The sequence below is a fragment of the Mandrillus leucophaeus genome, unplaced genomic scaffold (genome assembly GCF_000951045.1).
Source record: "Mandrillus leucophaeus isolate KB7577 unplaced genomic scaffold, Mleu.le_1.0 Scaffold23, whole genome shotgun sequence".
NCBI classification, from domain to species: Eukaryota; Metazoa; Chordata; class Mammalia; order Primates; family Cercopithecidae; genus Mandrillus; species Mandrillus leucophaeus.
Genome location: NW_012102365.1, coordinates 4,039,520 through 4,062,623, shown reverse-complemented (window position 1 = coordinate 4,062,623; position 23,104 = coordinate 4,039,520). Strand labels below are relative to the sequence as shown.

The 23,104-nt window shown below is 39.3% G+C and overlaps 1 protein-coding gene across 2 annotated transcripts in view; it reads right to left on the bottom strand.

Moving 5' to 3' along the window:
- LOC105540955 (protein 4.1) overlaps window positions 1-23,104 on the bottom strand; it is a 151,740-nt gene that overhangs the window by 84,784 nt on the left and 43,852 nt on the right. For both annotated transcript variants that reach the window (XM_011981742.1, XM_011981743.1), the window contains exons 7-10: window positions 15,919-16,006; window positions 13,489-13,641; window positions 10,843-10,940; window positions 7,305-7,477 (exon numbers count right to left, since the gene is read on the bottom strand). In XM_011981742.1, the coding sequence (XP_011837132.1) occupies window positions 7,305-7,477; window positions 10,843-10,940; window positions 13,489-13,641; window positions 15,919-16,006 (512 nt within the window). The remainder of the gene's footprint in view (window positions 1-7,304; window positions 7,478-10,842; window positions 10,941-13,488; window positions 13,642-15,918; window positions 16,007-23,104) is intronic.

Below are 23,104 nucleotides of genomic sequence, written 5' to 3'. Positions count from 1 at the left end.
GAAAGAAAGAAAAAAGAAACACAGTTTATCAAAACTGAAACAAGAACTAGAACATTTTAATAGTCCCTTATCTAATAAAGACACTGAATCTGTAAGTAAAGAACCTCCCACAGTGAGATCTCTAGGACCAGATATGGCTTCAAAGGCGAATTCTTCTAAATGGTAACAAAGAAATGACAACAGTCTTCAACAAACTCTTCCAGAGAACAGAAAAAGAAGGAATTCTTTTCAATTTATTTTATGAGACCAGCATAAATTTGAAGCTAAAGCCTGACCACAACATGACAAAAAAGGAAAAACCCCAAAATGATAAAAAAGAAAAGTGTATTATGACCAATTTGAGCTTACTCCAAAAATTCTTAGGTGGTTTAAAAATTGAAAGTAAAAATAATCCACCACATAAAAAAGAGAACAATCATTTTATGATATCAACAGATGAAGTAAAAAGCATTTGATAAAAGTAACACTAATTCACAATTGAAACATGTAGGAAACTAGAATGAAAACTTCTTTATATGATAAAGAAAATACCATATAAGGAAGCTTGATGAAATACTGAAGCTTTAGCCCTAAAATTGGGAAAGATGACAGTTATTAACGCTTGTATTCAGCATTACATTGGATGTTTTAGCCAGCAACAAAGCAATTAAAGAAATTAAAAGTGCGAGATGGAAAGGAAGAAATACAACAATCATTATTTTCAGTTGATGTTGGGTACACAATAATGTATACCCCAAATAACCCGCAGATAAACCATTAAAATTAATGATAAATTTTTTAGTAAGATTACTGAGTATAAGGTCAAACTAGAAAAATCTATTGTATTTCTATGTACCAAAACAACAAAAATAACAAATTTAAGATACCATTTATTTGTTTTATTTTATTTTAGAGACAGGGTCTCCCTCTGTCGCCCCAGCTGCAGTGCAGTGGCACAGAAACGGCTCACTGCAGCCTTAACCTCCTAGGCTGAAGTGATCCTCCTCCCTCAGCCTTCCATGTAGTTGGGACCACAGGTGTGCACCACCATGCTCAGCTAATTTTTTTTTAAGACACAGCATCTTGCTATGGTGTCCAGGCTGGTCTTGAACTCTCAGGCTTAAGTGATCCTCCCACCTTGGCCTCCCAAAGTGCTGGGATTATAGGCATGAGGCACTGCAACCAGCCAAAAACCAAAAGATATCATTTAAGATAGCAAAAGATGGCTGGGTGTGGTGGCTCACTCTTGTAATCCTAGCACTTTGGGAAGCCAAGGTGGGAGGATCGCCTGAGCCTGGGAGTTTGAGACCAGCCTGGGCAACATGGCAAGACCCTGTTTGTAAAAAAAATAAATAAATAAATAAATAAAATAAATAGCTAGGCATGGTGGCGTGCACCTGTAGTCCTAGCTACTTGGGAGGCTGAGGTGGGAGGATCACCTGAGCCTGGGAGACCGAGACTGCAGTGACTCATGATTGCTCCATCGCACTCCAGCCTGGATGACAGAGACCCTGTCTAATAATATTAATATAAAATAGCAAACGACATCAAATCTCTAAGAATAAATCTAATATAAGATGCACAAGTTACCTACACCAAAAATCACAAAACATTATTGAGAGAAATTAAAGGAAACCCAAACAAAAGGAGGGTTATAGCATGTTTGTGAATCAGAAGATTCAATATTATAATAATATCAATTCTCTCCAAACTGATTCATATAATCAACTAAATCTCAATAAAACTATTAAGACTTTTTTAGTGGAAATTGAAAATCTGATTCCACAATATGTAAGATAATGCTAAGGGCTAAAAATAGCCAAGATAATCTTAGAGAATATTGTTAGAGAACTTAGATAACACTTATAAAAGCTAGAATAATTAAGATAGTGTGGTATTGACACAAGGATAGACAACGATGAATACAAGAGGTTAGAGAGACCAGAAATGAACTCCCAAATTTATGGTCACCTGATTTATAACAAAGGTGACACTGGAATACAGTGGGGACAGAATGATATTTTATTTTACTTTACTGTTATTTTTGAGACGGAGTCTCACTCTGTCATCCAGGCTGGTGTGCAGGTGTGATCTCAGCTCACTGCAACTTCTGCCTCCTGCGGTCAAGCGATTCTCCTGCCTCAGCCTCCTGAGTAGCTGGGAGTACAGGCATATGCCACCATGCCCAGCTAATTGGCTAATATTTTTGTATTTTTAGTAGAGACAGAGTTTCAACATGTCGGCCTGGCTGGTCTCGAACTCCTGACCTCAAATGATCCACCCACCTCAGCCTCCCAAAGTGCTGGGATTACAGGCGTGAGCTACCACACCCAGCCAATATTTATTTATTAAATACAATGTAGCAAGAACTGTGGTAATTACCAGGACAAGTTAACACCATGCATCTTAAAAAAATTTCCGGAATATAAATGTAATAAGGCAGTCAAGATGTGATTTCTGTACAGCTTTCTAACTTGTTCAAGGTACCAAAGCTCATTAACACTTGACTCTGGTTATCTTTGCTATCAGGAAAAGGCAATACATCAGGCATAGTATCTATATAACCATGAAACTCCATTTAGCAGGAAAAGCCATGGAACATGCTATCAGACAGACCTGGATTTTTGTCATAGCTTGCAACTTACTGTCTGTGAGATGCTGAACAAGTCACTTAAACTTCCCAACCTCAGTTTTCTCACCTGAAAAATGAGGATAAAAAGATAATTCCCCATACCTAAGGTAAACTGGACGTAAGGTGATTTACTGGACAAGGAGGGAGATGCCTGATAGTGTTATCTGAATATGGCAAAGACATGAAGATTAAATGATTATGCCTCAAACTTAACTTATCCACAATAGAAGTTTTTATTTTCCATATCCCCAGCTCTGCTACTCTCCCAGATTTTCTCATTCTACTAAATGATTAAGCCAAGCAATAAAACTTAAGTTTCTTTTCCTTATCATCTCCAATACTTAATTTATCAGCAATTCAGTCAGCCCTATCTCCAAATGTATCCCTGACTACTTTTCCCTGTCTTTGTTGCCAACACTCAAGTCCAAGCTGTCCCAGACTCTGCAACAGCCTTCGCCCTGCTTCTTTCACTGACACTTCAATGCACTTTTCAGCTGTCAGCGATCTTTTAAAAATGGGATTCAGATTACATCACTCTCTCTAATAGCTTCCCAGTGCAAATGAAATAAAATCTACTCTTTACTGTGGCCCACAAGGCCCTATACAATCTGGCTCCCACCTACTTCTCTGACCTCACTTATTTTGTACTCCTCACCCCTTCATTTTCTGGAATCTAGACCTATGTTGTCTGATATGAGAGCTATACGTCACATGTGGCTATTTAAATTGGAATTAAAATTCTGTTCCTCAGTTACATAGCCACATTTCAAGTTCTTAGTGGACAGAAACATATATCTATTGGCTACTGAACTGGATATCACAAAATGAAAGATTTCTATCAGCACGGAAAGGTCCATGGGACAGCACTGCTCTAGACACACGGCAAGCTCATTCCTACCTTTAGGACTTCGTACTCGCTACTCCCTCTTCTGCAAGGCTCTTCCCCTAGATTTTGAGAAGGCTGGCTCCTTCGCATAATTCAGGTCTCAGCTCAAATGAAGCTCCTCAGAGAAGCCTTCTAAATTAGATTGGACCATCCAATCTGAAATACTCCTTAATCTCCCCCTTCCCCAGATAGTCTATATCCCTTATCCTGTTTTATTTTCTCCACAGCATTCATCACCATCTGAAATTATTTTGTTTTATTCTTCTCTGTTTCCAGTGACAGAATGTAAGCTCCATGAAGGCAGAGACAATGTTTGTGTGCTCACAGCTGTATCTCTAGTGACTGGAATACCACCTGGCCCACAGGAAAAATTGTTGAACAAAGTAATAAATATGTACCTGAAAGAACATGAGTTTTAGAGTTAAATCAACCTGAATTCCACTCTTAGCACTTCCATTTATCAGATGTTATGTCTCAAGAAAAGTTATTTAATCTTCAAGCCTAGTTCATAGTGTTTTCATGAAGATTAAGACAAAGCACACAACATGACTTGTATTGTTACTATTAAAAACAGCCCCTCAGGAGAGTAGAAAAACACCCAAAAAAAAAAAAAAAAAAAGGTGGGGGGTGTCATGTCTGTAATCTCAGGACTTTGGGAGGCTGAGGCAGGCAGATTACTTGAGGCCAGGAGTTCAAGATTAGCCTGGCCAACATGGTGAAACTTCATCTCTACTAAAAATACAAAAATTAGCCAGGTGTGGTGGCACATGCCTGTAATCCCAGCAACTTGGGAAGCTGAGGCATGAGAATCACTTGAACCCTACAGGCAGAGGTTGCAGTGAGCTGAGATTGTGCCACTGCACTGCAGCTTGGGCGACAGAGTGAGGCTCTGTCTCAAACAAAACAAAACAAAACATGACTCACAGCATGGAAGCACAAAAGTCCTATTGCTTAGGTGATCTTTTTTCCAAATGTGGCTGACCCCTTCCCGATTCCTCTAAATTAAGGATATAGGCTCTCATAATGCCTTGTTTCTTTCACTCTGATGAATATTATAATATCCTCCATTTAGGTTAAGAATCCAATGAGGGCAGGGACTCACACCTAGCACATTACCTAGCACAAGAGATGACTAAACTATGAAACCAAGAGGAACATTGTAAAAAGGATCTTTTTACATTCTATTAAAAAATTTCCTCACATCATGGAAAGAAATACTTGCTCAATTAGTAGGGAATTTCCAAATGGTGACTATGGCTGCTGTATAATGGTCTACATACCTCATGAGAGAGTCTGCATACATCACAAACCAGAATATAGTAGCATGGTTCCAGATGATACAAATGTTACAGCCAGAAAAACAGTATCTTAATGATAGCTAACATTTTGTGGGGGGGGACTTATTAAGTGCCAGCCATTGTGCTAAGTACCATACATATGCCACCTCATTTATTCCTCATGAAAACTCTGAGGTAGTATGATACTATCATCATCTCCATTTTACAAATGAGAAAACTGAGGCACAGAGAAATAAAGTAATTTGCCTAGGAACATACCTCATAAATGCTAGGGTTGATACTGGAATCAGGTCTGTCTGATTCCAGAACCCAAATCCTTAACCTCTACACTATATATGCACATAACAACATGTACCTTGCTTTTACAGTAGCTAGCATAGGGTTGTACACTGGTAACAAATAATAAAGGTAATCAATAATACCCTATTTGGGTTACTGCCTTCTGAACTTATATCTTTTATTTATTTTATTTTATTTTGAGACAGAGTCTCACTCTGTCGCCTAGGCTGGAGTACAGTGGTGCCATCTCAGCTCACTGCAACCTCCGCCTCCCAGGTTTAAACAATTCTCGTGCCTCAGCCTCCCGAGTAGCTGGGATTACAGGCGTGTGCCATCACGCCCAATTAATTTTTATACTTTTAGTAGAGGCAGAGTTGCACTGTACTGGCTAGGCTGGTCTTGAACTCCTGACCTCAAGTGATCAGCCTGCCTCAGCCTCCCAAAGTGCTGGGATTACAGGCATGGGCCACCATACCCAGCCCTTCTGAATTTTCATTTATTCATTTATTTATTTATGAGACAGTCTCTGTATCCCAGCCTGGAGTCCAGTTGCGCAATCTTGGCTCACTGCAACCTCCGCCTCCTGGGTTTAAGCAATTCTCATGCCTCAGCCTCCTGTGTAGCTGGGATTACAGGAGTGTGCCACCATGCCTGGCTGATTTTTGTATTTTTATTAGAGACGGGGTTTCACCATGTTGGCCAGGCTGATCTCGAACTCCTGGCCTCATGTGATCCATCCACCTTGGCCTCCCAAAGTGCTGCGATTACAGGTGTGAGCCACTGCACCCAGCCTGAATTTTTATTTATTAGCCACTCTTTTCTTAGTGACATAAAGAACTGAATGTAGCTTATTACCTCATTTCAGTAATGGTCTCAAATGCTAACTTAGAAGATCCTCCCACAATATATCAATTCAGACGGACCTTCTGTCAGTATATACAATCATGAAATTTGTGTATTTCCTCCCTATTTTATTTAAACAACATTTGGCGACTCCAACAATAGGATATTGGAATTTCCTATCCATAATTGCCACGTGACAAACTTCTTTTTAAATTATTCTTGTATGGCTGGGCACAGTGGCTCACACCTGTAATCTCAGCACTTTGGGAGGCCGAGGTGGGTAGATGACCTGAGGTCAGGAGTTTGAGACTAGCCTGGTGAACATGGTGAAACCTCATCTCTACTAAAAATACAAAAATTAGCCAGGAATGGTGGCACGTGCCTGTAATCACAGCTACTCGGGAGGCTGAGGCAGGAGAACCACTTGAACCTCGGTAGGCAGAGGTTGCAGTGAGCCGAGGTTGCGTCACTGCACTCCAGCCTGGGCCACAGAGTGGGACTCCATCTCAAAAAAAAAAAAAATTAAAAAAAAAAAAAAGATTGTTGTAGTAAGGCAGACCCTTTTCCTCTTTTCTACTATAGAAAATTGCTATTATTTATTTATTTTTTTTTTAGAGACAGTGTCTCACTTTATGGCCTAGGCTAGAGTATAGAGGTGCAATCATAGGTCACTGCAGCCTCCACCTCCTGGGCTCAAGCTATCCTCCTGCCTCAGCCTCCTGTGTTACCAGGACCGCAGAAAAATATAATAGCTATTTTTAAACGCTAAGAGGGCTTCAGTTCAGCATACTACATTAGATTTTTACTCTGTGGTAAAGATTCTGATAGATGTAGATTTATAATTCTAATTCTAGTAGTGTTTGATCCACCGCTACCTAGCAGTGGAACCATGATCTAGTTACTACTCTCTGAATCTCTATTTTCCTTTCCTTAAGATGGTTCTATTAAGATTAGACAATTAGTAAGATCCCTTTCATTTCACTACTGAGCTTCTTTTTTTTTTGAGACGGAGTCCCACTCTGTCAGCCAGGCTGGAGTCCAACGGCGTGATCTCGGCTCACTGCAACCTCCACCTCCTGGGTTCAAGCAATTCTCCTGCCTCTGCATCCTGAGTAGCTGGGACTACAGGCATACGCCACCACGCCCAGCTAATTTTTTTCAATAGTAGAGACGGGGTTTCGCTGTGTTGCCCAGGCTGGTCTCAAACTCCCGAGCTTAGGCAATCCACCCACCCTCGCCTCCCAAAGTGCTAGGATTATAGGTGTGAGCCACCGCACCAGGCCCAACCCTGAGCTTCTTTAATTTGGTTCTCTTATAGACAACTGTACTTCCTTTATCTTTCCAAATGAATTATGATCACAAGAAATAATTAATATTCAATACAAACCTCCATCGAGGCTCCGGGAAGCCCGTTTACTTGCTGTACGCTCAAAGTGTGGGGCAGGCCTGTCAATTAGAGCACTAGCTTGCCTGGTCTGAGCTTGAGTCCGGCCACTGTATCGAAATTTGGATCCTAGCGCAAGAAATTTGCTTTTGGGAATGGTGTCTGTAGATGTCAATCTGGGGGGAAAATCATAATAGTCATATTATTATATATTCATCTTATTCTAAAACTGTAAAACTAAAAACAAAATCAAGAATAAAAAAGTTTCAACAATTCTTAGGGTTTCCATATAGTTACTAAGAAATTTTCAATCAAGTAATCATTATTTTGGCTTCTTTGTCATTTCTCAAAGCAACCAGTATAATTTAGTTGGGACCTACATTAATAATATCATTTATATCTCTATAGAAAGAGCCTTACAGTTTTCAAAACGTTTTTACAGCACTGCAGTATTTTTACTATATCCTTGTAATGTTTTCACTATTTTATAGATAAAGGAAACTGAACCTCAAAAAGGAAGTTACTTGTTTAAGGTCACACAGCTGTTAGGATATTAGGCAGAAACAAAGTCCAAGCCCAGAGTTCTTTTTCCACTCTACTAGAATGACAGTTTTGTCAAATGCACTCCAAACTCAATTAATGCCTGGTAATCTATTTAAGAGGTTATTTGGTGTATTTTTACACTCACTTAGGAACCCCATCTTTTTCCTATATGGTACTCTATGTACTCTTTGTACCATACTGAATGAATTAAACAATCTATTTCTATGCTGGTCTTCCCTATAAGACTGAATTCTCTAGGAGTGAAGAACAAACACCATGGCTTATTCATCTTTGTGTTTTTGCTTCTGGCATAGTACCTGGCATAAATATGATACCCAATAAATGTTTGTTGAATAAATACATAAATTCCTAGATCAAATACTAACAAAAAGAGAGTACTTTTCCCTTTGAGGTAATTAATTTCAATTCAGCAAACATACACTTTCTTTTATGTAAGGGAGCATTACATTTTAAGGTATCCTCTTATTTTGATGCAATGGATTTAAATATGCCATCCTACAAATAAGTATACTGGCTGCAGTTGAAATCTATACCACAGGTATTAAACATTCAAAAATCACTATTTTTTACTCCTCCTTGCTCTTTTTAAAAAAATTCTACTTTTGTGGTTTGATTTTAAAGAAGGAGGGATGATAAAAGCACAAACAAATGTGTTAATGCCAATAATTAAGATTCTTTAATTGGGTATAAAATGTACCCTGTTTCATTTTGAAATAAATGAAATATTAATTTCCTTGAATTTTCTTCTTGTTGACTGTGCTATAGTGCTATTATATGAAAATATAAATAGAAGGAAAATACATCAGGATTATCTCTCTCTCTTTAAGAATCAAGTTTATTTATGAATGAAATGACATGAGGCCTGGGATTTGCTTCAAAATAATCTTGGAAGTAGGGGGAAGGAATGGGTAGGGATACAGATGAAACAAGATTGGCTTTGGGGTGATACTTATTGAAGCTGGGTGATAAATACAAGGGGATTTTATTGTACTGTTGCTACAGATGAAATTTCCCATAATAAAGAAATGTTCTTAAAAAGGCAAACTGGGCCGGGCGCAGTGGCTCACCCTGTAATCTCAGCACTATGAGAGGCCAACGCAAGTGGATCACCTAAGGTCAGGAGTTCGAGACCAGCCTGGTCAACATGGTGAAATCCAGTCTCTACTAAAAATTTAAAAATTAGCCAGGCATGGTGGTGTGCACCTGTAGTCACACCTACTTGAGAGGCTGAGGCATCACGCCACTGCACTCCAGCCTGGGCAACAGAGTGAGATTCTTGTCTCATAAAAAAAAAAAAAAAAGGCAAACTGATAAATAACTAGCTAACTCTCCTTTCAACACAAGTAATTACTTGTCTAGGATCTGTCTTCTCTACTAGATTGGGTTCCATCAGGAGAGAGATTAGAATTATCTTGTGGTATATTCCCAGTGCCTAGCATGGTGCATACAAGAAGGGTAAGCACACAGAAAATGCTTGGTAGATGAATTCAAGGGGTTAATAATATGACCTCTTGGCACGGTGGCTCACTCCTATAATCCCAGCACTCTGGGAGGCCGAGGTGAGCAGATCAGTTGAGGTCAGGAGTTTGAGACCAGCCTGGCCAATGTAGCGAAACTCCATCTCTACTAAAAATATAAAAAATAGCCAGGCGTGGTCGTGGGCATCTGTAATCCCACCTACTTGGGAGGCTGAGGCAGGAGAATCACTGGAACCCAGGAGCAGTGAGCCAGGATCACAGACTGCACTCCAGCCTGGCAACAAAGCAAGACTCCATCACAAACAAACAGCAGAGGAAATACTTTCTTCTGTCTTCTGATTATCTGGTACTATTGGGCTTCAAATATGGTTCTGTGTGCTCCCTTTCTAGGTTTCATTAGAGCTAAGCTAACAATCAGCTTCAAGGTTGGCCAGCGCAGTGACTCTGGCCTGTAATCCCAGCACTTTGGGTGGCCGAGGTGGGTGGATCATGAGGTCAGCAGATCGAGACCATCCTGGTTAACACAGTGAAACCCCGTCTCTACTAAAAATACAAAAACAAAAATTAGCTAGGCATGGTGGTGTGCACCTGTAATCCCAGCTGCTCAGGAGGCTGAAGCAGGAGAATTGCTTGAACCCAGGAGTCGGAGGTGGCAGTGAGCTGAGATTTGCCACTGCACTCCAGTCTGGGCAACAGAGCGAGACTCCATCTCAAAAAAAGAAAAAAAAAAAAAAAATCAGCTTCACATCTTTAACCTTATAGTATAAAAGCCCCACAAAAATTAGTTAAGCATTGCTTACAGAAATTCCATGTGGAAAAAAAATAAACAAAAACAAAACAAAACAAAAAAATAAAAATAAAAATTCTGGTCGGGCACGGTGGCTCACGCCTATAATCCCAGCACATTGGGAGGCCAAGGTGAGTGGATCACCTGAGGTCAGGAGTTTGAGACGAGCCTGACCAACATAGTGAAACTCCGTCTCTATTAAAAATAAAAAAAAATTAGCTGAGCATGGTGGTAGGCATCTGTAATCCTAGCTACTTGGAAGGCTGAGGCAGGAGAATTGCTTGAACTTGGGAGGTGGAGGTTGCAGTGAGCCGAGATCGCACCACTGCACTCCAGCCTGGGCAACAAGAGTGAAATTCTGTCTCAAAAAAAAAAAAAAAATTCCATGTGGAAGTAAGTGAAGGTAACTCCCCTTAATTGGACTGACTTTAGTTACAATTAGTGCAATCCCAGAGTCCCTAGTAAATACAGGTTCCCATTCCTTACTCCTCTCTTCCTTCTACCACACACAGACAGGTGCTTTGGAAATGTTGAGGCATACTTTTCAACTCAAAGGGAGAGAAATGGATTCATTTTGTCTTGCTTAAGATGATCTCACCTGAGCTAAATAAAACAGTGCCAGTCATACAATGAAAGGAATTTTAATAGCAGGCTTAAAATAGAAACGTTATAAATAATTTATCCTTGAAAAATACTTAAGTGAGAATAATACCTGAAAAACGTGTGATGTTCTACACAGACCTTCCATAATTTCTTAGCTGCTCGGTAACTGGGAAGTTTGAATCCAATGGTACTTTCATATTGTTCTTGCTACAAAAACACAAATAAACATGGGACATGAAGTATTACGTGTGATAAAGTACCAGATTACAGTGATACAGTACCAGAGAAATATGGTGCCACAGAAAGACGCCACTGTTACCAATTTAAGGACTTAAAATGTCATTTGAAATTTTTTCCTACTTATTGAAAGAAATTCACTCACTGAGGGTGGCTTTTTCCAAAGTAAGAAAGCCAGGGAATGCATCTCATATAATTTACGCTTTTTTTTTTTTTCCAGAAAACACACACACATTCACTATACATTTTTCTGAGACACAATTAAGTTACCTTTTGATTGTCCAGACACTACTTTTCCTTAGTCACTATCTGCATTTGGGACACTATTCAATGAACAGGGAATGGGATATTGACCAAGTCCTCCAATCAATCAATATTACTATGCAATAGAAATTAGTAATAGGAGCTAAAGATTTTATTTCAAGCCAGATTTTTAAATCCAGTTTTAAAATTGACAAATAAAAATTGTACATACTTATCATCTACAACATGTTGTTTTGAAATATGTATACATGCCAGGCGTGGTGGCTCACGCCTGTAATCCCAGCACTTTGGGAGGCTGAGGTGGGCAGATCACAAGGTCAGGAGTTCAAGACCAGCCTGACCAACATGGTGAAACCTCGTCTCTACTAAAAATACAAAAAAAATTAGCCGGGCATGGTGGCACGCACCTGTAATCCCAGCTACTCAGGAAGCTGAGGTAGGAGAATCACTTGGACCCAGGAGGTGGAGGCTGCAGTGAGCTGAGATCGCACCACTGCACTCCAGCCTGGGTGACACAGTGAGACTTCATCTCAAACAAACAAACAAACAAAAAACCCCAAGAAATATGTATACATTGTGAAATGGCTAAATTGAGCTGATTAACATATGTATTACCTGACATAATTTTTTTTTGAGGTGAGAAAACTTAAAATCTAGTCTCTTAGCAATTTTTCAAGAATACAATACATTGTTATCAATGTTAGTCACCATGTTGTACAATAGATCTCTTGAATGAATCTCAGAATCTTGAATCATTAAATATTTCTTTTTTCCTCTGATTGATCATTAATTTATCTAGATTTCTCTTACAATGAAGCAAACCATATTCTGCCAGGGCTACTAGAAACACTGTTCTGTTGACCTCTTGCCTCTTTGTTTCTACTTTAAGCATATTTTATAAGATGGAAAGGAAACTGACATTTATTTTGAGTGCCTACTATTGCCAGTAACACTATGATTAGATAGTATCATCTATATTTTTACACATGAAGAAACTGAGGTCAGTAAGTTATTTGCTCAGTCTCACAGCTATGAAATAACAGAACCAGATTTTCACCCTCTTCACCATACCATGCCACTGCTAAATCATCTACTGCTGCCACAATACTGTTTCTCAAAATCCTATTGTTCCTGATTGCCTTCTTAAATAAGAATTTTACATTTTTAGAAATCAAGGACTTCCCATTATCATATTAACGTGTGTGAGGGATGGGATTCTAATTTGCTGTTATATTCCTAGTCCCTAGAATAGTGTCAGACACAGGAAAGCTCTCAATAAATATTTGTTGATTGAATAACTCTTGAATTTGAAATTTTAAGGGAAGACACTGATTGCTCTGTTGTTAGGCAAAAGTAAATAATTATGGTACAAAATAAATGCTTCTATGGTAATTCCTATCCAAGAGTTTTAAGGCTTCACATCCAGAATTTGCAGGCAGAAATAATGAGCCATTTTTCGCCAGCAGATGGTGATAAACACACAAAAAAGCCACCTTAGGTTAGTATCATTTCCTATATAGAACTTATACAGCTGTCATCTCATTTGATCTTCAAATAACTATGATGGAGAAGGTATTATCTGCTCAAATGATAAGGAAGCCAAGCCTTAGATTTGTACAGGTCTTTTGTTTAGTATGTAGCAGAAAGGAAGCAGAACTGTTTTAAAAACTTTAATTCCACTTAAACAATTTTATGCTATTCCATAACGGCTCTTCAATACAAAAGTTAAATTTGGCCAGCATTAGTATATCCTGAAACCAACTAATAAATGAATTAACTGGTACAAAGTTGAACATCCAACTCTATTAAAAATCTAGAACTTGGCCCTAGAACCCACTCTCAGTAACCGCAAGAAGCTATGCATACAAATAAATTTTAATTATATAAGGTAAGGGATTGGTGGTGCCAAACATGAGTAATTTATCCCCATAAATAATTTTAAAATCTCATGCTATTCAATTTAAAAATATTTTTCCATTAAGTTTTTGCTTGGAGTAAGGAACAAATCTATCAGTCCAACTTTAACTTTTTGCAATGGTATATTTACATACAAAAAGTGAAATGTCCAGAAGACCAGTCGTAAGGAAAAGAAGCAGCATCACAGGACTAATCAACTTAGAAAACAGAATTATCAGCCCTTGAAAAGTTAACTACAGAGAGACTTCTCAGATGACTTAATAAGGAAAATGGAAATGTAGATATTTCAAATACAGTCTGTGTCTGGTTTGGGGGGAAGGAAATACAAATTCTGTACCTCTCCAGGCCGAATCTTGATGAAAAAGCTGCTACGTTTATAAGAAATCTTCAGCACTTTGGGCCAAGGGAAGCGGTTAATTCTCAGCTTATCTTTGTAAACCAGAAGGCCACTGGAGCAGACACCTAGGATGATATCTACTCCTTCCAAGTCCTGAAAAAGAAAAATGTTAGCATTTCAGTCTGGAGCAAAGTACTCAATACACTGTTGACTATTACTAGATAATCTGAAGATAACAATCAAAAACAGTTGCAAAACATACAATGAATAATAAAGGTCAGCCTAACAATTATAATTTATGGACCTATTATGTTTAAATCAGCAGTCATGACTTCCTGGAGAGCAGGGCTTAGGCCTATGTATACTACCAAATACACATTCACAATTATTAATATAATTCTTGTTTTTTATGATAAAGTGTTAACAGCTCCAGAAATCATGTTAAGTGTAGGAGTTGACCCTATTCCTGTATAAACTCAGCACAAGACAATCTTAGGTTATTAAAATTGATGTTAAGTATATTAAATTAAAAATATGATCCCTAAGTCAAGAAGTTACATTAAGGCACAATGAAATCATATTTACATGCCTCTTTATTAAAGACAACTTTAAAAAATTAAATATGTAACATTAATCATCTATGTCTGTAATTCAAAGAAAATAAATTTCACCTAAGTTAGTCCCTACAGCTAACAGTTTAGCTAAGTAATCAAAACACAAAGTTAAATGCTTCTTGACTACTCTTTCCTCAAAAATGAGTATAGAGAAATATATTAGTGCCTACACGTGTTATAACAGAGAAGCAGGAATTACATACAGCTCCAATTCAGTGACTATGTAACAGAGAATTTCCGAGAAGATGCCCTCTTAAATTTTTAAAGTTTGTGGGTATAACTACATTTCATTTTGGAGAAACAATTTGCTTTATAATATTTGAGAAAGGAACATGCTGCCTGACTCCATCAATACCTGAATTGACACCAGTTTCCAGCAGGAATTGTGAAGCAAAATCTAACCATTTCAGTTTTAGAAACATACCTAATCTGATGTACTGGATCTTCCTATACATTAGAGATTCATAGAAGTTGTAGTACCCAGCCCAAAACAATCCAGAACAACTTTTTTTTCTTAAGATAAGAGTCTCAACTGTCACCCAGGCTGGAGTGCAGTGGTGCAATCTAGGCTCACTGCAGCCTCTACCTCCTGGGCTCAAACAATCCTCCCACCTCAGCCTCCTGAGTAGCTGGGACCACCAAAGACACGTGCCACCATGCCTAATTTTTTGTATTTTCTGTGGAGACGGGGTTTTACCATATTCCCCAATCTGGTCTTGAACTCCTGAGCTTGAGCGATCAACTGCCTCAGCCTCCCAAATTGTTGGGATTACAGGTGTGAGCCACCACACCTGGCACTGAACCTCCCCAGCAACTTTAGTAGCTGAAGATAAGAGAAGTAAGGAGACTTTCCTTAAGTATTCATTCTGTTAGGTTGTATTAGGTAGAACTAGGATTAAAGCTCAAGTTTCCAGGGCCCTACCCAAGTGGTTTTTGAATGAGCCACTGTGGTTCATTCAGTGTGTATCAGAATAACTTGGAGAGCTTGTTAAAATGGATTGCTGAGCTCCACCCCCAGAGATTCTAACTCAGCAGGCCTGGGATAGGGCCTGAAATGTGCATTTCTAACAAGTGCATTTCCTAGGTGATGTTAAATGTTGCTGACTCAGACACCATACTTTGAGAACCACTACTCTAGGCCAATGGTTCTCAGATTCAAGCATGAATTAGAATCATTTGGATGCTCTTTAAATCTGGAGATTCTAGAACCTCTCCTCCAAATTAATTCCATACATTTGAGAGAAGCTCAGGGATCTACATATTTAATGAACATCCTCGGTGATTCGATGTAGGTGATACTGGCTGTGAAACAGGCCTTGCTGCCCACTACTCTATTTTCAAATGTTACTGCATGTTAGGAAAATCAATTTCTTTTTCTCTAGGGGCTATCTTTTGATCTTAACAGTAGTTTGGATATGAAACTTTATTCTGAGGGTGGAATTGCTAAGGGGCGAATTCAATTGATACAGTTGACTGATTTAACTGATACACTTAAAACGCTAACAAGAAGTACTCTTTTTTTTTTTTTGAGACGGGGTCTTGCTCTGTCGCCAGGGCTGGAGTGCAGTGGCACAATCATGGCTCACTGTACCCTCGATCTCCTAGACTCAAGTGATCTTCCCACCTCAGCCTCCCGAGTAGCTGGGACTAGAGGCATGAGCTGCTGTGCCCAGTCTACTATCTCTTTTGAATGTTTTAAAATACCCCAGATGTTGGTAAGAAGTATGATACGACACAGATGTGATACATACATAACAGACATGTATCATATAATGTCTTCCACATGCATATTAATAAAGGGCAAAGATATCATTACCTTTGCTTTATGAAGATCAACTCCATACATAGACAACTTTTTAGCATTCTCAAGAAACTCCAAGTCAGCCTGAGCTGGAGTCATGGACCTTTGATAGAATAAAAACATAAAATTCTTTCAGTGTTATAGTGTCATCATTTACAGTAACATTTACATATTCATTGTATTTTTAACACATGAACATATACATACCACTATGTAGGTAAGCTATATTTCCCAGTCCTGAAAGTAGGTTATTATGGAACAGAACTCATCACTACCTGTATCTAAACAATTAAAATATGCCTTAGAAAAAGACAATGTGAGCAAACAAAAAGTGACCAAAAAGCTACAAAAAAAAATTTTTTTTAATCCTACTAAACAATTTCCTTAAAGCTATTTCATCTATCGTTAGTTCTGCCCCCTTCTCTTCACTCTTTTTCTCCAACATACATAAGCTCCTCCCACTAATTTTTCTTGCCAAGGAGATGACCAAATTAAATCCTCAGAGGGCATGGTGTAATTTACAATATCCTCTTATAGCTGCCTTTTTCTCTCCATACCCCTGAATTGAGTTATGGAAATTAAACAAGAGGGCAGCTGATGTTACTTAACTGAGGACTCTTAATCGGGGCAGGCTTGATGAAAAGAAAATTTCTGGTAACAGATGGTGTCCTGCCCACTGATATAAACAAAATAAACTGGTTAACAGAAGCACATAGATAATGGGGCTGCTTTCTCTGTTATTAATATGTCTTCATTACCAGGCATATAATGAATTAGATTTGTTTGAAAACAGTCAGTCTCACTGTCTAAACACTCGCTGTGAGTCTTCTTCTCCTCTATAAATTTCCCCTCTTTTGAAAAGTGCTCATGAGCTGTTATATAGAGCTTTCAAGACAAAAATTTCACTTCCAATGCTGCACAATTCAGACCAATCAAGTATAACTTAACAGTAACAATAATGCAGCCACATCCCTAAGGGAAAAACATGTAAATGCCAGTTTCCCATAAGACTGCCTCAAGCTACAGAAAGCTGTAGGGGTCTCTTCATTTAACAAGGAAAAGTGTCTTCCAAATCCATCTGTCTTTACCCTAATTAAAAGGACAAAGGATTCCTTGGAACAACTACCACCAAAATATGTATATAACAGGAGGGAGGCTGCAGATTTGTTACTGACTTAGCCTTCACGAACAAACTTATTTTCACAAGCACTGAAGCATCACACCTAATTCTATTTATTAATGAACCTGAAATTGAAGATTAAAAAAAGGAGAATGGGAAAATTAGCCCCTTATGCAAGTCTGTATATTCAAGTCATTGAAAACATTTCAGGAAAGTTTTGTAGTTTTTAATTTTTTTCCATCTAAGTTACATTTTTTTCTAGTTAACATCACTCCTATTTTGTTTCTGTTGTTGTTGTTACTGTTATCGACGAGATGAATCTTAGAATTTTTGTTTGTTTTTTGAGACAGGGTCTCACTCTGTCACCCAGGCTGCAGTGCAATGGTGCTAACACAGCTCACTGCAACCTCCACTTTCCAGGCTCAAGTGATCCTCCCACCTCAGACTTCCTGAGTAGCTGGGTCTACAGGTGCATGCCATCATGTCCAGCTAATTTTCTTATTTTTTGTACAGAGGGGGTCTCAGTATATTGCCCAGGCTGATCTTGAACTCCTAGGCTCAAGCCATCCTCCAGCCTCGGCCTTCCAAAGTGGTGGGATTACAAGCATGAGTCACCACTCCAGCTGAATTTTAGGATTTTGAAGCTGGAAAGGAGCTTGAAGTTTAAAGAGTACAACAATTTCATTTTGCTGTTGAAGAAACAGGCTCTCAGGGATTACATTATCACAGGAAAGTTAGGACCCTTAATTGAGACAGCAGACTTAAGTCAGAACTCAAGTCACAATACTTGGGCTGGAATCCAGGCTTCGGTACTTACGAGTGGCCAGCCAGTGTCTCACTCCATCTCCTCTATGAAATCATAATAATGCATATTTCCAGATACTAGGATAGGCAATGACTTTTTTGTTTTTGCTGAATGAATGAATGTTACTATTAGGATCAAAATGAGATATTGGTTGTAAAACTGCTTTATAGACATGAATAGTTATTATTGCAGCCTTAGTTTTCTGATAGTCCAGTAGTTCATCTGCACACAAATCATAAAATTAAGAGACACAATTTGGATCACTTGAATTTGAAGACAAATTTTAAAACATTAAATAAAGTAATTATGGTAAAATCTTCCCTATACTCACTCCTCCTACCCTACCCTAAGGGACATTAATGGGGGTCAATCAATTTGAATACAGATTTAAATTTCATAGTATGTAGTTACATGCTTCTATAAATAAACATGCTTTAAAAAATAAGGAGAGATCAGGCCAGGCACGGTGGCTCACGTCTGTAATCCCAGCACTTTGGGAGGCTAAGACGGGTGGATCACCTGAGGGAATCTAAGACCAGTATGACCAACACGGAGAAACCCCATCTCTACTAAAAATACAACATTAGCCAGGCATGGTGGCGCATTCCTGTAATCCCAGCTACTCAGGAGGCTGAGGCAGGAGAATCGCTTGAACCCCGGAGGCAGAGGTTGTGGTGAGCTGAGACTGCGTCATTGCACTCCAGCCTGGGCAACAAGAGTGAAACTCCATCTCACAAAAAAACAAACAAACAAACAAATAAGGAGGGATCTTTAAAACTTCCTTGTTAGTTGAAAATAATATTTATATTTGAAGTTTGGCTGATGTTTGCATTTAAAATTTTTTTACCTAATTTTTAGCCAGGCTCAGTGGCACGCACCTATAGTTCTAGCTACTCTGGAGGCTGAGGCAGGAGGATTGCTTGAGTCTACGAGCCTAGGTGACACAGAGAGACCTCATCTCTAAAAAAAGAAAAAGAATAATTTTAGCTGGGTGTGGTGACCTGTAGTCTCAGCTACTTGGGAGGCTGAGGCAGGTACATTGCTTGAGTTTAAGGCTGTGAGTTACAATCACACCTGTAAATAGCACTGCACTTTAGGTTGCACAACATAACAAGGTCCCTTTACAATTTAAAAAAAAATTCTAATTTAAGGACTTTTTGGGTTTTTTTTTTTGAGACGGAGTCTCACTCCATTGCCCAGGCTGGAGTGCAGTGGCACGATCTTGGCTCAATGCAACCTCCGCCTCCCGGGTTCAAGCGATTCTTCTGCCTTAGCCTCCCAAGTAGCTGGAACTACAGCTGCCCGCCACCATGCCTGGCTAATTTTTGTATTTTTAGTAGAGATGGGGTTTCACCATACTGGCCAGGCTGATCTCAAACTCCTGACCTCGTGATCTGCCCATCTCAGCCTCCCAAAGTGCTGGGATTAAAGGCGTGAGCCACCATGCCAAGTCAAAAAAAATTTTTTTTAAGAGACAGGGTCTTGCTCTGTCACCCAGACTGCAGTGCAGTGGCACCATCATGGCTCACTGCAGCCTTGACCTCCTGGGTTCCAGTGATCCTCTCACCTCAGCCTCCTGAGTAGCTGGACCACAGGCATGTACCACCACACCCAGTTAATTTATTAATATTTTTATTTTTTGTAGAGATAGGATCTCCCTTTGTTGCCCAGTCCCCAGTAGCTGGGACTACAGGCATGTGCCATCACACCCAGCTAATTTTTTTTTTTTTTTTGTAGAGATGGAGTCTCACCATGTTGGCCAGGCTGGTCTTGAACTCTTGGGCTCAAGCAATCAGCCCACCTCAGCCTCCAAAAGTGCTGCAATGACAGGCATGAGCCACCATGCCCAGCCTTAAAATTTCAATTTATTTATTTATATCAGTACTGACTCATGAATTTTCATTTTATTCAATGCATTATATCAATTATTTTCCTTACCTATTTTAATGCTTAAATTGCCCCAGATATGGTCAGTGGGAACCTCTCTAAGCTGGATTCTGTGTCCTGACCATTTCCCATCATTTTTCCAGTACTTCCTTCTGACACAATGTAGAGTTAGAGTATGTATCTGTGTACGTATCTACCTTTTCACATCTATATTTCTATATCTACCTATCTATATATTGGAAACCACAAGTTCACATTGAAGCTTCCAGTTTTAACGCAATATCTTAACTGGGTTCATTTTAGTTTCTCCCTTTCCATAATTTGTGTCTCCCTTTACTGACAGTGAGAAACCTGGCTCCCATTACCCTGAATACATTGACTAATTTAATCTCTCCCTCCATATAATCATATAATCTCTCATTGCAGCCAGAAACCCCTACTGTATGTGGATGCCCTCCTCACTCTACTTAAACCCTGAATTCCCTATTCTGGGCTACTCAGCACACGTGGATGTCCTCCTTACATCACTAGGGTTCTGACTGCTGGTGTGGGACCATCTCTTCACCCTGCTTAGGCTTTGACACTCTGCATCAAGCACCACCCCCTATGGATGCCTTCCACATCCTGTGTAGGCCTTTCCCCCACATGGATGCCCTTCTTGCTCTGCTTGGCTTCTGAAACCCACCACCAGGTGCCCACACATGACTACCATCCTCATCTACTTGAGCTCTGACTCTTCATGCCAGGCTACCCTCCAACCCATGAACCCACTCCTCACTCTGCTTAGGCCTCAATATTCCAAGCCAGACTGCCCCTCTGCATGGATGACTACCTTGCTCTGCCCCATCTAGTGCTGCTAGAAAGCTTTTTCCGATTATAAAAATCATACACATTTACTGTATAAAATTTGGAAAATATCTTTAAGAGCATAGAAAAGAAAATCTATAATCTCACCACCCACAGACATCTGTGCATGTTAACACAACACGTATATTTGAAAAATTAATATCACAAAATAAATTACTTTTTGCCTTAAATTTTAATGATCAAGGTTTTCCCTAAAATTTCCAAGACCTTTGAAAGTCATAACAAACCAGCTGGGAGGAGATTAGACACCTCTAAACCATTAAAAGTACTGTCTTGAATTTATTCAGTACCACCTAATAATTTACTACTTGCAAGTACTGAGCTTACAAAAGTACCTAACGAGGAAGCTCTGGCACTGGTTAACTCTTGCTCATTAAAAACAGAAGTTACAATAAACTTTCCCTGCATTTATTTCGAGCAAGTGGGATCAGGATAGAGCTATTCAGTGAGTACCAGTGTTATGTGACCGCCTTTTAATAATGTTTGCTATATCTCCTAATTAAGGATTGTGATTTCAAATAATTACGTGGGGGACAATAGACAAGTTTACATACCTTCCTAATACCCATAAATGGAGGGCGATTAATTTTAAAGCTTGATTTGCTAGTGTAAATTTAAAGTGTTAATTATAGCTTTAAAATCCCAGTCTGGGCACAGGGCCACTACTAAGGATTCCATTTACGCAGGCTGTCTTCTATTTGAGAAGTGCTTGTACTGCACTTTCCAATGCATAGTAAAATGCATATGCATCAGCAGGAAGTTTCTTTGGATTAGTTAAAATCCCATGTTGTTGGACATAATTAAATTGTTTCTTTGGGTTTGTGAGGGTTGCAAATCTTTCCAAAAAGGAGCAAGTAAATTCCAAGATGACAAACTCCTAAATGTTCTGGTCATGGTGATCCATTATTGCTCAATTTCTACCACATCCCTAACAGAACGTCAACTGAACTATAGCCATTTGTCCCTTGAGATTGTTTCACCTAACTGGGTTTAAATTCTGATAAAGGTTTAAAACTAGTTCTCCAAACCAAGACACATACATTCGTCACTTGTAAAGTGAGGATAAGAATTTTTATTTATTTATTTATTATTATTTTTTAGATGGAGTCTCACTTTGTCACCCAGGCTAGAGCGCAGTGGCACGATCTCAGCTCATTGCAACCTCCACCTCCTGGGTTCAAGCGATTCTCCTGCCTCAGCCTCCAGAGTAGCTGGGGCTACAGGTGCACGCCACCACGCCCAGCTAATTTTTCTATTTTTAGTAGAGATGGGGTTTCACCATGTTGGCTAGGATGGTCTCAATCTCTTGACCTCGTGATCCACCTGCCTTGGCCTCCCAAAGTGCTGCGATACAGGTGTGAGCCATGGCGCCCGGCCGAGAATTACTATTATCCTAGCAGATATTTGAACTCTCACTATATACTGTCATTGTACTAATCACTTTATATAAATTTTCTGATTTAACAATTAGAAAATTCACATTATTGCCCTTATTTTTCAGATGAAAAAACCAAAGCTTAGAGAACTTAAGTAACTCACCGAGAGGCACACAGCTAACAAGGAATGGAGTCTGAATTTAAAGAAAGGCTGACTCCAGAGCTCAAGCTTTTAACTATGGTGCCCTATTGCCCTAACTCAGTGGTTCTCAAACTTTTTTGATCTCAGGACCTCTTTATTCTCTTAACAATTATTGTAGAAATTATTGAGGACCCTAAAGAGCTTTTCTTTCTTTTTTTTTGAGATGGAGTTTCGCTTTTGTTGCCAAGGCTGGAGTGCAATGGCGCTATCTTGGCTCACCGCAACCTCCACCTGCCGGGTTCAAGTGATACTTCTGCCTCAGCCTCCTGAAGAGCTGGGATTATAGGCATGTGCCACCATGCCCAGCTGATTTTGTGTTTTTAGTAGAGACGGGGTTTCTCCATATTGGTCAGGCTGGTCTTGAATTCCCGACCTCAGGTGATCTGGCCGCCTTGGCTTCCCAAAGTGTTGGGATTACAGACATGAGCCACTGCACCTGGCCAAGAGCTTTTCTTTATGTGGCTTATAGCTATTAGTATTCACTATATTAAAATTGTTTTAACTAAGGAAAATTTAAAATGCTTATTAAATTTCTAAAAAGTAACAGTTATCTAGCCAAGCACGGTGGCTCACCTCTGTAATACCAGCACTTTGGTAGGCCAAGGCAGGCAGATCACTTGAGGTCAGGAGTTGAGGACCAGCCTGGCCAACATGGTGAAACCCTGTCTCTGCTAAAAATACAAAAATTAGCCAAGCGTGGTGGCAGGCACTTGTAATCCCAGCTACTCGGGAGGCTGAGGCACGAGAATCATTTGAACCCAGGAGGCGGAGATTGCAGTGAGTCGAGATCACACCATTGCACTCCAGCCTGGGCAAAAAGAGTGAAACTCCATCTCAAAATAAAATAAAATAACAGTAATCCCATTATTTTTTTAACATAAATAACATAATTTCTGAAAAATACCAATATTTTCTGAAAAAGTAATGAAAAGGTAACTTTGCTT